This window comes from Electrona antarctica (genome assembly GCF_951216825.1).
Source record: "Electrona antarctica genome assembly, chromosome: 7".
Lineage (NCBI taxonomy): Eukaryota > Metazoa > Chordata > Actinopteri > Myctophiformes > Myctophidae > Electrona > Electrona antarctica.
The window spans coordinates 39418565-39434962 of record NC_136812.1 but is presented as its reverse complement, the minus strand read 5'-3'; the positions used below and the strand labels follow the sequence as shown (position 1 = coordinate 39434962).

Sequence of the window (16398 nt, the reverse complement as noted above, 5' to 3'; positions counted from 1 at the left end):
AAATTTGGGCAAAAAATATATATACTCATTGCGCTGATTGCGCGTGCACACGCACACACACACACACACACACATACACTGCATAACAGATGGATAAAGCCATGTGGTAAGTGACAAAAGGAATATCAAAGGGCTTCAATATTAGGGATGATCTTCCAATTTTGGATATAAGAGTAGGTAATGGGGCCTGGGCCGTGGCTCAGCAGTCCAGGCACCTTGGCTGGTGATCCAGTCTGGCAGTGTGCCGCGGGTTCGACTCCCGATCCCGACGGCCTTTACTGCATGTCACTCCCCCATCTCTCTCCCCATTTCCTGTCAGCCTACTGTCTGTCCCTCCATAAAAAAATAAAAATAAAATAAAGGCGAAAGCCACAAAAAAAATACCATTTAAGAGTAGGTAATGGTACAGCACTCCATCTGAAACACCAATGTCTATTTCTTAACAACCCAGCTCCTTCCAGTCCATTCCTGTCAAGGTGTCCTGGTAACATTAGTAATCTCCCCAGAGTGACACGCTTCCAAGGTGGGATGGGAAGTCTAGATTTAGTCCAACTCTCTCCTCTCTACTCCACTTCCCTCTCATATCTCCAGGGCATGAGTGTGGAGGGGGGACAGTGGGGTTAATGCCTCGCTGTAAGCACTGCTCAGCGGGAGAGATTGGGTTTGCATTGTAGGCCAGCCTACCCCCCTTCCCTACCCCCTTCCCCCGTGAGCGGAAAAAGATCCAGTGGAAATGACTTCCACTGTCCAGCCCTTTGGGCACGTGAATTTCCAATCCGAGGGTTGAAACTTCCCTTCACTTTGTTGTAGCTCGATGTCCCAGAGGGCAGCAGGTGAATTTGATGTGGAGCTATGATTAAAAGTTTCCCCCTCAAGGTGACCCAATTACTGGGAGAGAGAGGTGAAAGTCAAAGTGAGCGACATGGAGACGAGATAAATCGGACGAGTCTGCGTTAGAGATCCGAACGAACGTCACATCGCTCGTCAGTCTTTAGCAGAATCTACGTGCCGTTGCACCGTAGATTTTACACTAATAGCTCTTCATTACGTCTTTTTCCTTGGAGTAATCACTGATCTGACATTACTTTCTAAGTGCAAAGCATCAGGCCAAGGAGAGGGAGCACTGAATATCCAATCATTGTGAGGTCAGCGATTACCTCAAGGTAGGACGCATTTGAACATCACATCTGCTATTACCTGCCTCTTTCTTTATCCCCCCCGCCCCCCCTCCAGACATCATTCCTCTTAACTGTGTGTTCAATCACCCCCCCTGCTCCAGTGCTGCCTGCCCATGCCGAGAGATCCCCCACCCCCTGCTGTGACAGTGACGTATGCCCGCGATTACACTAGATACAGTCCAATTATGATAAACAGCCATCTCACCTCTTAGGTCATGATTAAGACCCAGGCATGTGGCTTGATAAAGAGATCCCATCACGGCCAGATATAAAAGACACTCCTCGCCATGGCGTTCTGCCTCATGCTTTTCACATCAGCAATGTCCGTTTTACACAGGAGCGAGGATGTGGAGCTCCTGGCAGATGGAGGCTGTTCAGGGTTGGGCCAGTGGGGTCTTTATCATTTACACATGACTGACGATGCGTCCCCACCCATCCATTCTCAATTTAGACCTCTATTCATTAATAGCCCCCACATCCTTTAGGGCTTATCGTACGGATACCTGCCATATGACTCTTAGAAAACTTAAGATGGGGTTTGAAGATAAGGCCAGAGACACAGATAGATAAAGTCACAGACAGAGAGCAAAAGAGTTAAGAGGACCCCGGCCTTGATAAATGGATGAGCAGCGATGAAAACAAGATATCAAAAGAGCATGAAAGGAGAGGGAGGGAGGGAGGGGGAGCGCAGGGCATTAATCCGACAGCAGGCTGGTGAGGAAGAGAGAGCGGAAGAGAGGGTGTGAGAGAGAGAAAGTAGGAGGGGGAAGAAGAAAAAGAAAGATAGCCTTTCGGCTGTGTTCTGTCAAGGGAGAAATTACACATTTACGGAGGTTTTTTCAAGCAGCGACGGGTTCCATAGATCAAACCACTGGATTTACGAGCCAATTTTCAACATGAAATATAGACACAGAGAATCCATTTTACCCATGTTTACTAGTCTTCTCTCTCTCTCTCTCTTTCTCTCTCTCAATCAAATAACTTCCAGGGAGGGTGTATTGGTTTACTTTGGTAGCACTGCTTATTGAAGCCTTACAATGAAGATGTTACAGAACCTAGTACCAGTGGCCTTTACACTAGTCACACTGACTGACACTAATTATCATACATACAGTACCTTAGTGATTTTTCACATGAGCAAAGAATAGACATAAGAAAGTTAAAGATGTGATTCTTATGAAGACTGATAATACAGGGGGGTGGGTGGAGGGGAGTAAAATAATTATGAAACATCGCATCTCCTTATAGCTTATGGACAACTTCACACTACTCGTCTTTTACCAGGGAAGGCAAACCGAGCTATATACAATTTGCATGGAAATTAATGTCTAAGTAGGCTAAATGACATAATTGACATGCAATTAGCAACATTATGGGGGAAAGAAACCTAATGAAGTTTCCATAGCTGTGCTAACCTAAAAATGTTCACTGCTTAATTATCATATTAATGAATTCATTAGCTGTCACTTAGCTCATATGACAGGTAAGGTAAGAATGTCATAATCTAACTGCATATATGAATTTGACACTAATTGTTTCCGAGTTGAGACCTCAACCAAGAACAGAGACGGACATCTAATATATAATATATTATAAAATAATGTTTTAGGCTAAAACATTATTTTTAATCTTCACAAATTTTCAAAACATTCAAAATGTTCAACATCTACAAGCCCACAAAGCATCACAATGCGACCCGTTGTGATGTAACCCACTGCAGCAGAAGCCAAGCCCAACACAAGGGTAGAAAAACACATAAACAGGTTTATTGAATTTATGACAAGTATAAAGCATCGTCAAGGCATCTTGAAGACACATGATGGCACACATCAGCCCCACACGTCTGTATCAAACAAGAGCAGCCGATGAAACCAAAATACAGTAGCAAAAATAACTAATCAAATCTACCACCGGGCTTCTTGGCTTAACTGAGAGAGATACACAGTATTAACGACTTGAAACCTTGCATCCGTATTTTGGGAACATTTTTTAAAGTTTTCATAACATTTTAACATTCTCCAAAAACATGTTTTTTTTTTTAATAGCAAAAATAGATTTACAAGCTTGCAACACGTTGCATCGTGACACATTGTGAGCTTGTAAACCTGCTATTTTGTGCCATTTGTCTTATGACGAAATATATAGGGCATACGCGGTTAACAACACTGGCTTTTTACTGGGCAGAGGCTCACTCTGTGATAGAACAGGGAGACAGTACTAAGAACTAACAGCAAAACACACTTCCACTAAACAGCACGGCATGATTAAACTACCAAAAAGAAGTAAAACAGAGATGGTTGAACTGAACAGAGTCGCTGGAGGTCCCTCCCATTCTTTCCCACTCTTCTTTTCATTTCAATTACCCAGGCGGTCCCTGCCTCTTCTCCATGGCCCGATTAGTTCAGTCTGGCAATTTACAGTTGATCTAGACTCATCTGAGCTCGAGCACTCGCTGGAGGCAGGAAGACACCAGGTAATGGAATGGAATGTCACTCAGTTTGGTGCCTTTGTGGTGGCCAGGGATCAGTGGTGGTGATGTTGTGGCTGTGTGTGTGTGTGTGTGTGTGCGCGTGCGCGCGCGCGCGCGCGTGCGTGTGTGTGTGTGGTCAGGTTGATGAGATGGGGAACAAGAGAAGTAGCTGTATCTCTGTGTGTCCAACTGTGTGTTTGTGGTACTATATGGAGACATCAGTCTGTAGTATTGTACAGGAATGGACAGTAACGTATCGCTCTGCTATCCCATGTTCCCTCAGCTTAAGCCATGATGCCCCTATGGTCCTCTCCATTTGACCAGAGTCATTCACATTGTCCCTCGTCCCACGTCATGTGCTAGTCAGTCCTCTCGTCCGGCATCAAGGCTTTTTCACCTTCTTCACCGACGACGAGCTGGAGGCCGACTCTCTCCTTTTGCGCTAAAACGAAGAGACGGAATGAAAAAGTAAACTTCTGTGACCGAGACTCGCCAGTATGTTAACTTATAAACACGGTAAATTGGCCTTTCCATACCAACCATGTATAAAAGAATAATATTGTTGGGTTTTGCTGCTACCAGAGCTTTGTATTTATTTGGAAAGAATACTTGGATGGTATGGATGTTTGTTTGCAGCCCTAAAGCCACAACTACTGCAACAACTGAACATTTGTTCAAAGATTGTTGGACAACCATTTCAGAGGCTATTATACATCCACGTATGATAGCAGCATTCTACAGTTCGCAAGGAATATCACCTCAAACACTAGCCACGTGTTCACTGTTCAGTATGGAGAATATAGGTTGCTACCTTCAAGAAGGAGATGTGGTGTTCCAGCATACAATAAGGTCAGACTAAAGAGGTCCTTTGTCCATCAGTCGACTTTGAGGCTTAATCAGGCGTTTGGCCAGGGGTAGGCTAAGCGTTGGACATTGCTCGTCTTTATGTATGTAATCTTGTTTTTGTCCTTTGTGTTATGTCAAATGTGTGGCTGCTGGGTCGAAAGACATATTTCAGTGTGAACTGACAATAACGTACTATATCATATCATATCATATCATATTCAATAAGAAAAAACGTATGACCCTTTGGCCTAGGAAATACATTGTTTAACAAAAACAAATGCTTAGTTTATTCTCCCTGAAAACAGGATATTTTGAAAACCAAGGGTTTGCTTTTCAGCAGACACCGACAATGGACCAGACTGTCGTTCTGTTGACTCACCGAGTTGGGGGTGAGCGGTGCTCCGACCACATCGATGATCTGCTCCTTGGCCTCCACCTTGATATCATCAGCTCCTGGCCAGGCCTGGGTTTCGGCTCCCGGGGTGGAGGCCACAGTGCTGTTGGAGTTGCTACCTCCGGTGTCCGCCCCTCCTCCCTGCGGTAGAGTCACAGCTGCCACTGGCCCGACCCCCAGAGGACCGAAGCCACCCACTCCAGAGCTGAGCCCGAGGACGCCGCCACCGCCGCCGCCTGCCTTTAGCAGGGCCTCGTAGCGATGACGCAGCATCTGCTGCTCATACTCACAGTTGCTGTGGGCCTGCTTCAGCTCATACACCAGTACCAGGTCACTACGCAGCTCATTGAACATCTGAACTATCTCCTCTGTAGGCATTGGGTTCAGATCTGGTTGGACAGACACACACACACACACCAGAAAAACCTTGAAGTTGCACAAACGGTACATGGTTTAAAACAAATCACACCCGTGTGAAGTGAGGGGTGCTCTTATACATCTCGTACATCATCATGATGTAAAATAGACACTGTATCTATTTGCTCAGACACTGACGTAAAATTCTCCATTCATTGTCAATGGGACTTAATGTTTGTGTAGGACAAAATTTGTGGACAGACACCAAAAGCTGGATATAGGAGGGGATAGAAGTTATATGCTGTAATAAATCCTTCTGATTAAGGTAATTCAATACATGTAGCTATACATGTAATGCATACTGTGGGCATGTCTGCACATATATTTGCCCCACTTCAGAGTATCAAGGGCTCATTTCCTTAATCAGGTACCCACCTTTTTGTACAGTCAATATTATGTGCTCAACAGTGTGCAAATTCTTGTTTTAATATCAGTGATCTACTGATGTTGACTGTGTTCATACTATCATGACCTGTGTACCCTGATGACGGCTCACTGAATGGAAACATGTTGGCGTTTCATTCTATTACTTTGCCAAGCCAGGACTATTAAGTAATCTTCATACTACAAAAGGTAAGGAGCTAAACAAATGTATTGCTATAAAAGGAAATACCTACTTTGATGTGTTGTATGAATCTAATTAATTCAAAAGCCTTCATGTAACAACTTTCACAGCTGTAAATACAGGGACATATACATACAGTATGCACAAAAGGCAGTACTAAACATGACCAGCATGTGTTATGAATTAACAGCATCTCCTGGTTTAACGGCAAGGAGCTGTGATGTATTCATCTACCACAAACCATCAAGCAGCATCCACCAGTGAGTGAATGAGCGAGGGACCAGAATGTGCACTGTCTTCCCATGGCGGCAGTCTGCAGCACCATAGGAAAATAGAAATCACTGGGCTCAGTCACTCTGGTTTGAATTTATAATACTGGTATTAATCTGGTTATGTTGCAAAGACATAGTGGCCATTTGCTACTTTTGAAAGATTTTCTTGGTGCCAAATTCAGGACCTGCACAAATTACTGTTGTTAAGCATGTCATTTGTTGTTATGCCTAATGTTTGCTCCATCTTACAACAATGTCAGACGGCAGACATCGATTTACACACTCCCCACACAGCACGGATGCAATGCACTAAGCTTGCAAATCAGCTATTCTTTTGCGCGTGGCATACAATGAAGTATAAATCAGTCTTTTGGCCCTGCCATAAGGCTGAATTTAAACTACACTTTATTCATCACATCATAAGTTTGCAGGTGTAGAGGAGGTAAAAGTTTAATTATTTTTTGTACAAACTACCCACAAATGGCCAACACCACTGCGTTGTAGGCTTCAACGCATTCCTGCTTATTTTTTAATGTAGCGTTCCAACCAGCAGCAGCGTGCTGTAGTCATTTTACACTCACCCACTCCCTGCTCTGTCAGGATCTGCTCAATGGCCTTGATCTTCTTCTGGCCTACCGAGCTTGGCAGCTTCATCTGAAACACAGTATACACACAAACATGAGTTCAGTTTCCGAGGTTTCAAGGATGAGCGCCCCCACCTCCAGCCGTTTTAATTCGTATGAAATGCACTTCAACGGGCCAGATCAAAACGTCTTTATCCACTGGACTCTGTCTGACTGATTAGCTGGAGGAGCACTCCACTCCTTTAGTGGTGCTAATGTAATTTCCATAGAGAGTGGTGGCTCCTCATCAGTCTTAGAGATGAATAAGCCTCGTCCGCAGGGTCTTGCAGATATTAGCTGACCGCTAACAGCATTAATCATCATAGGACTAATGAGAGATAGCCAGGCCAAGTCAAACGCTTACCCATTCCTCACATCATACATCAAGAGTAGGGCTGGGTTGTCTTTTGCCCGGTATCCATACTCTGCTAGGCTGCGTCTGCTACCCATGCCGGTTCATAAGATGATCGTTTTTGCCGTAGTCTTTTTGTTTCATTGTTAAATGAATTATTATTATTATTTCTTTTTTTATATATATTTATTTTAAATAAAATAATAATATGTAAAACAAATCAGTCATATGCTGAAAAAACACGTAGCGTGGAAAAAAAGCTGACCACAATCTAGCTCTTGCCGCCCGCGGGCGCGTGCATGAGACGAGCACGCGCATGAGAATTTCACGGGACTGCGTCTGCTTGCTTCTCCGCCCCTCAACTTCTCTGTGCGTCCCAAATAATCACCCCACTCTCATTGAAAATGAATTATCAAGGGAAGGCGCGTCACTCGCTCCCCGTCTGAATCGAGAGTCATATAAGCCTTTGTGAGAAAAGCTGTGATTTTTAAATGAGGGACCGTTGATACACATTTATCTGTTTCCACTGTATAAATTGTAGTTCAATTAACAGTTTGACTGTGGGATAAAAACATCGCAATCCCCATTTGACTGCCTAGTTTTTCACTAGCCTTTGAAGAACCACCCCGACATCATCGTTCCGTTTCATGAAAATCCACCTTAAAATGGTGTGATCCTTTGTCGTCGTGTTGAAAAAGAATCCAAACTGCCGATCAATAACAAAGAGCGTAGGACAGAGCCACCCATTGCGCGCCGACATTGGAATGCATTGGGCCTCAATTTCCCAGAAGCCTTAGCAAGCCAGTGCGACTATTGTTTTTGCAGTGACATCATCCGAACGCGTCACTTATCACACTCTGTCCGATGGAAACCCTGTAAGTCTAGTTAAAACGTATTAAAAACGCGAATTAAACAATGAAAACATAATTTGTGTAACTCGTTAATGGGAGGGAAGCTGTTAATTGAAAACTGATCATGTATTGGATAATTGGATTGGAGTCTATTTTTTCATAGAATCATCTGAATATTACTTACGTATTTCTGAACATGCAAAGGTATTTTCATGCTCCTAACAAATATAATCACTCACTCAGTCACTCTCTTTAAGACACAGGAGCCAACCCATTAGACTGTATAGTCAGTGTTGCACTGTCTCTGCACTCAACGGTTGCATTAAACTTATCAAATTATGAGGGATTAGTTAAAATGTTATGTTGAATGACTGTTTAATGTCCTCCTAGTGGTTTGAAATTAGCTGAATTCTGCTTACCCTCTGGCTGCGTAGTGTAACTCCAGCATGCTTACCCTCTGGCTGCGTAGTGTAACTATAGCAGACTTAGCCTCTGGCTGCGTAGTGTAACTCCAGCAGACTTACCCTCTGGCTGCGTAGTGTAACTCCAGCAGACTTACCCTCTGGCTGCGTAGTGTAACTCCAGCAGACTTACCCTCTGGCTGCGTAGTGTAACTCCAGCAGACTTACCCTCTGGCTGCGTAGTGTATCTCCAGCAGACTTACCCTCTGGCTGCGTAGTGTAACTCCAGCAGACTTACCCTCTGGCTGCGTAGTGTAACTCCAGCAGACTTGAAGTCAGGGAATTTGATGCCTGCAGTCTCTGGAACTGCCTGCAGAAAGAGAGATGGACAAACAGGTGAGTCCTTTTGGGGTGAGGATAGACACAAAAACAAGACAGAATGTAATAACATGCCCTCCATGTCCAATCTTTATAGCAAGTTAGTAAAGAGCTGTACAATTTGTGGACAAAGCCACTGTTTTATTTTAGTCTTAAAAGGGATAGTTCATCTCCAAAACGTTTTTTTCTTCTATCAATTACCCACACACACCATGGAGCCGTTTTTGTCGCATTCCTAAGCCAATAATTTGAAGACACAGTGTATGAAGCAGTGTATCTGGTAGGAACCTCAAAGAGTCTCCTTTGAGTCTCCTACCGGATACACTGCTGGTCATCAAATCATTGGCTCAGGAATGCAACAAAAACAAAAAAATCTCAATTAATTCTAGGCTTCACAAGGTGGGTAATTAATAGATTTTTTGGGGTGAACTATCCTATTAATACAGACACCATTCAAATAGTATTCTAGCTGAGCAGAATTTCCCCGCTTGGTGGATTGCCATACGTATTCCAAAAGCATCCTACTCAATCAGTGGTTGCCCAGCTGTTACATAACCAACTAAACTAGACAATCCTAGCACAGTCCCTCTGGATTATGGGATCTAACAGCCGACGGGACCATCACTCCTGGGTATGGGAATGGAAAAAAAACAATGCGTGCGTGACAGGAGATCTGCTGTGAATCATCTGACATTATTACCACATTATTCTAATAATTTAGTTACATGGATTAACCATTAGCTCTCACTTTGGAAAGGCATGAATGCAGGGGTAACAGTTAATGCATGAGCGACATATAAACACAGAAATATGTCTATGGCTTAATGCCAGAGAACCTTCAGCCCTGGATTCGTATTGATACGGGGGGCTGAATAATCTATACAGTATTGTGAAAAATAATATTGTGATACTCAGCAATATAGATTTTCTTTTTACAGACCTTGACCATAAACTAACTGGCTACTTGTAGGCAGGTCGGTTTGGTGGTTTATCACTATGGCCAAATGGAAATGGCAATCTTTATAAATACTTAATCTATGAATACAATGTCCAGAGGTAATGCTGGGCAATACATCAATATTATAGTGACACATATCTGTGATGAGACTAGATACCATTAGGGATATGGGACGGTAAAACGGTTAACCACTATTTCAATATCATTCATGCTGTGGTGTATGCGCTGTTATTGGCCACGGTAAAACGGTTAACCACTATTTCAATATCATTCATGCTGTGTTGTATGCACAGTTATTGGCCACGGCTGTGCCAACCACAAATGTAGAAATGTTCCTTGGCCATTTTTTATTTAAATTCTATTATACATGGTATGTCTTGCAATAGCAGCACATAACATATTGTCTGGATCATACCGGTTTTTCTGTTTCTCTTTTCTGTGGAAGCTTCTTCTTTGAGACCCTCTTCTCGGATCGTCTCAGCTCTGTGGTGGTGTCGGCTGCCTTGATGAGTTTCTGCAGATCCTGAGCCTTCTTCTCGCGCTCCCTCTTCCTAGTCTCAATCTTCCTCAGCTCCTGGATAAGGTATTCCTCTTCTGCCACCTGCAGGGCACAATGGAAAAGTGCTTGGTGGTTGAGGAGAAAACTAGACAAGCTTTGACTGATGCACAAAAAGCCTAAGGGACAAAAACAGTAACTGCTACATGACATCCAATTTACAATTTAGGCATTTAGCAGACACTTTATCCAGAGCGACTTACAGTAAGCAAGGTAAACACATACATCAAATGTATAAGGACAGTGTAGTGCCTCAGTAGTCTAGGATAACCATAGGTAAACCAAGAATCTAGCATCAGTCTAACCGATATAATATCACAAAATAAATAACCTGTACATTGAAAATATACAAGCTATAGGATGGCAATCTAAATTTAATTTTAGCCTTTGCGTAAGACTGCATGTTCGTCAAGGTTAGGTCAAGTGCAACGAGCTAAGGTGGAGTCTGAAGAGGTGAGTCTTCAGATTATGACGGAAAATTGGGAATCTGCAGTTCAAACTGCAATGGGGAGTTTGTTCCACAGTTTGGGAGCCAGAAGGGAGAAGAGTCTGGGGCGTGTGGAGCGTTGTCCCAATATTATGCATCCAGTACACTTTTTCATGTCATGGACCCGCAAAATTATGTTGTTTGGCTGTGAACCAGCAGTTCTCAAAACCATTTGTGCAAGGGACCCCCAGAAGCAAAGCTTTGAGTTCAAAATGTTTGTACAGATTTTCATGATTTTTCTAAAATAGCAGATCTACAAGATTATAGTGTGGCACGAAGTGACTGCTATGAGCTTATATATCTGCTATTTCTAATATCCAACGAACCAATGTGCTACATATATATAGCTAAAATCTAAGATGACAAAGAAGCTTTCCTGGTGTTAGTGGTTACATGGTTACCACCAACCACTGACCTGTTCAGGCGTGCGACTGAAGAGCTTCTCCAGCTGCTCTTTCCTGCGTCTCTCGTGGCCGGCATCAAAGATGTAAATCTTGGGTTCTGTCCCTGTTGCTGCACGGACCTTAGTCAGCTTGCCACAAATGCTATAATAGCGTTCTTTCAGGTCCTCCACAGAACGTTTCTGAAAGGGTAAATGAAAGAGAGAGCTCAAAGAAATATGCATTGCATTTACATGTGTTTGGAGTCTTGGACATTATTGCCTGATTTTCGCCGGAGCCTCCATATATTTAACCCTTTCTTCTGCTATCCTCCTGAATTTGTCCCGTTAATGTGCAATGCATGCACAAACAACCCTGCCTGCCATGTGCTGCTCATCAATGCACTCACTCAAACCCACTTTGCTCAGTTTACTCCAGAAATGCAAATTATACTAGAGCATAGATTATTTTAATTTGTTTATTTTAGTATGAGCTATTAATTCTATTCATTAATCTGTGTAGTTTGGGGTTAGATGTAGGACCATTTACCCCAGACAATCTACATCTTTTTCACAGCCTAATATTAGCAGGTATGGGACATGGAATTACAAAACATAATAAAAAAGGAAAAAACTAAATAAAACACTATGCTGCAAATAACTGTAAATAACTACATGTGTACAATTTATTATACACCCTCCCCCTATTATGCACATTAAGCATTCCCTGTTTCTGCTAACATTTTTAATTAAATCTAATTTCATACGGTACAGTACTATAGAGTACCAAAGTCCTGACGTCACTCGCTCATCCCCTGGGTTGCGGAAGTAATTTATCTATGGAGATTGGAGAATAACATTGGGTCATCTTAGAATCGTCTCATATAAGAATTGTGGTCCAGAAATAAACAATCTCTCTTTGTGATATTGTCAGGGAGGTTGCTCTATATCGTTTGCTTCCTAGAACAGATCTTCCATCTAGGTGAAGATCTGTTGGCAAGTGACACCATCGTGTGGACTGCGGAGTATAAATTAGGCATATAAGAGTCTCTCTCTTGGTGTCTCTGTAAAAAGACTTCCACCCTGTATAGATGTGTGTGGGACGGTGTAATTACTCTGTATTGCTGGTGGTCGTAGCGATCATGGACAACGACAAAGCGCAGGTCAAAGCGCTTGCAGAGGTCAAACAGGTGGTCAGTCTCTGCTTTGGTCCAGCCGTCGTCATGGAGATACAACTGGTATTCCTGCTCCGAGTACACTGGTACCTGCACTGCCTGTACAGGTGGGAGGGCGGTGTGAAGATTAACACAAAGTGAGACGGACACCCAATCATTTTAACAATCTGTCAAAATATTAGTTTACTGCAACTGATGAAATGTACTATTAACCATTTGCGCAGGCCTTTTCCTTCTTCTATTTTTGAGGGGCGCCGGCCCCTCCTATATACAGTTTAATGTTTGTTTTTAGTTCAATGTTTGTTTTAAAAACGCCATTGACAATACAGAGCAAGATGATAAGAGCGCCCCTTACTTCACCCGTGTGAAGTGTTGTTCTTATAAGTGAATAGACATGGATTGGATGACCATTGAATAAAGTAACATTTATAGCTGCTCCAAGCTATACCGAATTCCCTTCTCGATGTTGTAAGATGATAAGAGTGCCCCTCACTTCACACGGGTGTGGTTTTTATTTTTTAATCCCACTGTTGTAGTATGTGATAATAAACTAAACTATAACTCAACCCTGGCTATGGTTGTTTCTGCTGTACTTTTTCTAGGTGACAAGTGACAACTAGGGTTGGGATTCGGAACCGGGTCCATTTCAGACCCGGTTCCGACATTGCGGATCCGGAGCTGGTTCCATCGTTTCTTTATTAACGGTTCCCCAAACGGTTCTCATCAGTTGTCATTTAGCTCCGCATGCATGCAAGCAGAGCCAAGTTACTGGGGTGACGTCACCCCACCTACATGAGCGAGTGGGGTCGGGGAGGATACCACTGTTCTGTGCATTCATCGACCGGTCACGGTCAGTATGTCGAAGAGATCTCCAAAGTGTGGTTAACAGAGAGGGAAATTACTCTGAGGATGAGCACGCAAAGTGCAATAAATGCGATGCTATAGTTCCCTGCAAAGGTTGTTGCAACTTGTACCAGTTGCACCACGTCCACATTGAGGAAACTTCTCAAAATCAATATGCCTACACGAGTCCACGACTCACAATTAATCTAGGCACATCGCGTTTGAGAGCCATGCAGAAAGATGTGCCCGCACTCCCCGCAGCTCCACCACAGCCGGCGGGGGACGAGGATGATGCAAGGCTGGTTCACTTTCCCCAGGCTAGTAACGTAATCTGTTTTTACAACTTATAAGCAACTCAACTGCTTTTGATTTGGCTCTAAATTAATCGCGTGACTGTTGAGCCCAGCGTTTAGGTGCATATACCTCCATTTTGATTGATTACTTTATAAACAGTTTGCAGAAAAAAGCACAGGAACGTAGCCTACAGTTCAATACAAGGTCTGCAATCCAAGAAAGCACTATGGCTTTTTTCTATTAGAGTAAGGGGTCCTTCATATTAAATGAATCTGAACATTAAAGACACAACATTTGTCACCACAACAATATCATTATTGCAATGTGTACTGTATATTTAATATACAGTACAAATTTCAATATACAGTACAAATTGCAACAATTATATTGTTGTGGTGGCTAGCTGGTGGTGGTGAAGTTTAAATAATATTGCCACCATAATTGTAAAGTGCATTTTCAATAATTGAATTAATGAATTTGTGTTTATTATGTACTTGGTTAAGTTAGTTATAATATAAGCATAATATATGTCAGAAAAAAAGGGGAAGAAAATAATATTAGGATCCGTTAAGGGAACCGTTAGGAACCAGAACCGTTAAGAGGGATCCGGTAAGGATCCGGATCCGTTAAAATCCTAACGAATCCCAACCCTAGTGACAACACAATCCATGTAAAAGGCCTGAGCCCTTCTAAAAGCAACTCTAGACACTGATGGACTCAATAGCATGATGGGACAAAAAGACCCTTCTTCAATACCTTGTTGAAGCGGGCAAAAGGGTAGTCCTTGCCCTCTTCTGCCATACGCCTCCAATGGTGGAATATGGCCCCGTCCCGGCGAGCAGGGTTGGTAAAGGGCATCCATTTCCATGGGCGGACTCTCTTACAGCCAAGTTTGGCCTTAACTGTTCTGTAGCCCTGTGTGGTGTCACTGGGCAACAGGGGGGGTGCATCTCTGCTGACAAACAGTAAGGTTTTGTTATAGCAAGCGTATGACATATCTGAGGTCAAATCAAAAGGAAAGAAAATATGTGACAAACAGTACACTTAAGACTTTCTTTACACTGTTTGACTTTAATTAATTTGGCTCTTCGTGCAATAACAATCATCTAAAATTAAGTCCATACTTCTTGTCTGAATAAAGCAGAGCGTAGACTTCTCGGTGCATCCCCTCTGGCCTCTTGAAGGTCAACGTTTCTGTCGTCTTCTTGGCTTTTTTCTGTGGGTGGCGGGGAGGAAATATATTCTACAATAAACATTTTATACCTCTATGACTTCCTAACACTGGGAGTGTTCTGTTCTATTTACTGAATAATATTAAACATAAAAAAATTAGACATGATTACTTACATGACCATAGACTAGATCTAAAAACCATGTTCTTTACCTGATTGACATTCATCGTACATACAAGCCAAGTGTTTACATCATAGCTAAATTACTTCACCCCCGTCCTGTCATAATTGATCTAGTTATGTGGATACCATAAATCAGTAATTTACAACCTTAAATAAACAATTTTTGTCTTCTCTAAGGACTCAGTCCTAATCAGCATTTGGCATATTTTTATATATTGGACCCCACTTGATTATGTATTTATCTCTGTCTGACTGAAACCCCAATCTAAGCACATTTCTATTGGTATCCGAGGTGGTCTGTCATTGGATCCAGAAAGACTTGTCTATGTACTAACAGTAACACTGTACTGGTCTGCATGCTACATGTAATTAGCATTCATTGAGACTGCGTTGAACCCCTTCAAGTATCCTTGGGGGTCCCTGCCTGGACCCCACGCTGAGAAGAACCATCATGCTCTTGAGTCTTTATGAATGCAGGACCCAAACAAACAAAGGCTCTTAAGCCTCTTTCTCACCTTTTCTGAGTTGATGAAATCTTTCTTGCTAATTGGAGCTTCATTGTCCCCTCCGGTCAACTCCAAAATGTCCCTTACATCGGCGCCGGCAGCCATGGTTATTTTTTATACTGCCGTTTACGGCAAAATATATGTAATATATTATACAGAATATTAGTATGACTATACAGACGTTGTCATGTCAATGCTGCGCATAGTACATGGTTCTGACCATGGCTAACGTTAGCTCGTAGCAGGGACAGACTACAATTAATAAGTAACGTTACACTGAGTCGCATTACTGTATCGATATAAACTGTAACATCAATATTGACTCATATATATTTTTTTCTTGGGAAAAAATACTATAGTAACTGATCTAATAAAACAATTTCCAGCTCTGTTGTAGCATAGCACTAGCACGCAAACTTTCGTCGCTTGTTGTGACGTCATCGACATTCTGCAAACTACTACTACCATGGCCACTAACCGCTATCGCCCTCATGTGGTGTGGTGCTACCCGAACAATAATAACACTTCAAATCCCTGCTCTTGAGAAGCAATACATTTAAACTAAGCCATAAAGAGAATTATGGAACCGCTTTGGATTGCTGCACAATATGCCACATTTTAATTCATAATGCTGGCTCACTATTTACAGTTTATAGTACTGCAGTTACTCCCTCAGACTCTCCAGTGTGCTTAATAGCTCACAATGCTGCCAGTCAAGGTTGGTTTCTGGCAGCATGCTTGTTTTAATTTAAAGTAACGAACCAAATCTTATGACATGTATTTGAATTAAACACACAGACCTATTGATTTATGAAAAAAAATCAAGAACTTAAAAAATGACAGCAACGAATATTGTATATTAAAGTAATATCGTGGTACCCATTAACATACAGTATTACAATCAATGGGTGATTTTTAAACAGGCATCGGCCTACCTGGGAACAATGCCCTACCCATTTATACAATATCTATTCTACTTTTTCCAGAGTTAGTCTAGACTCAGCCATCTCTATAGCTCCAATCATCACCCACATAGTAAACCTCTCCATCAAACAGGGACAGGTCCCCCTAGATTTCAAACTGGCCAAAGTAACCCCC

At 42.5% G+C, this 16398-nt stretch overlaps 1 protein-coding gene across 2 annotated transcripts; it reads right to left on the bottom strand.

Moving 5' to 3' along the window:
• Positions 1-2922: 2922 nt before the first annotated feature.
• On the bottom strand, positions 2923-15776 carry dmap1 (DNA methyltransferase 1 associated protein 1). Of its 2 annotated transcripts, none has more exons than XM_079505047.1 (10): positions 15310-15776; positions 14564-14655; positions 14196-14394; positions 12243-12401; positions 11164-11331; positions 10121-10306; positions 8668-8739; positions 6724-6796; positions 4874-5277; positions 2923-4090 (listed from the first exon to the last, which is right to left on the bottom strand). In XM_079505047.1, the coding sequence occupies exons 1-10, from the start codon at positions 15403-15405 to the stop codon at positions 4031-4033; spliced, it is 1509 nt and encodes a 502-aa protein (XP_079361173.1). In that variant the 5' UTR covers positions 15406-15776; the 3' UTR covers positions 2923-4030. The 2 variants fall into 2 exon arrangements, with proteins under 2 accessions (XP_079361173.1, XP_079361174.1); XM_079505048.1 differs by having other exon boundaries at positions 14196-14391.
• Between the last annotated feature and the right edge of the window lie 622 nt (positions 15777-16398).

Bases quoted from the DNA above. Each gene is read 5' to 3' on its own strand.
- dmap1 (XM_079505047.1), bottom strand. From the start codon at position 15,405: ATGGCTGCCGGCGCCGATGTAAGGGACATTTTGGAGTTGACCGGAGGG. The intron at 8,740-10,120 runs GTATGATCCAGA...CTCTTTCTGCAG, and splicing joins AAAGAGAAACAGAAAAACCG to GCAGTTCCAGAGACTGCAGG. The intron at 4,091-4,873 runs GTGAGTCAACAG...TCTTCGTTTTAG, and splicing joins CACCGCTCACCCCCAACTCG to CGCAAAAGGAGAGAGTCGGC.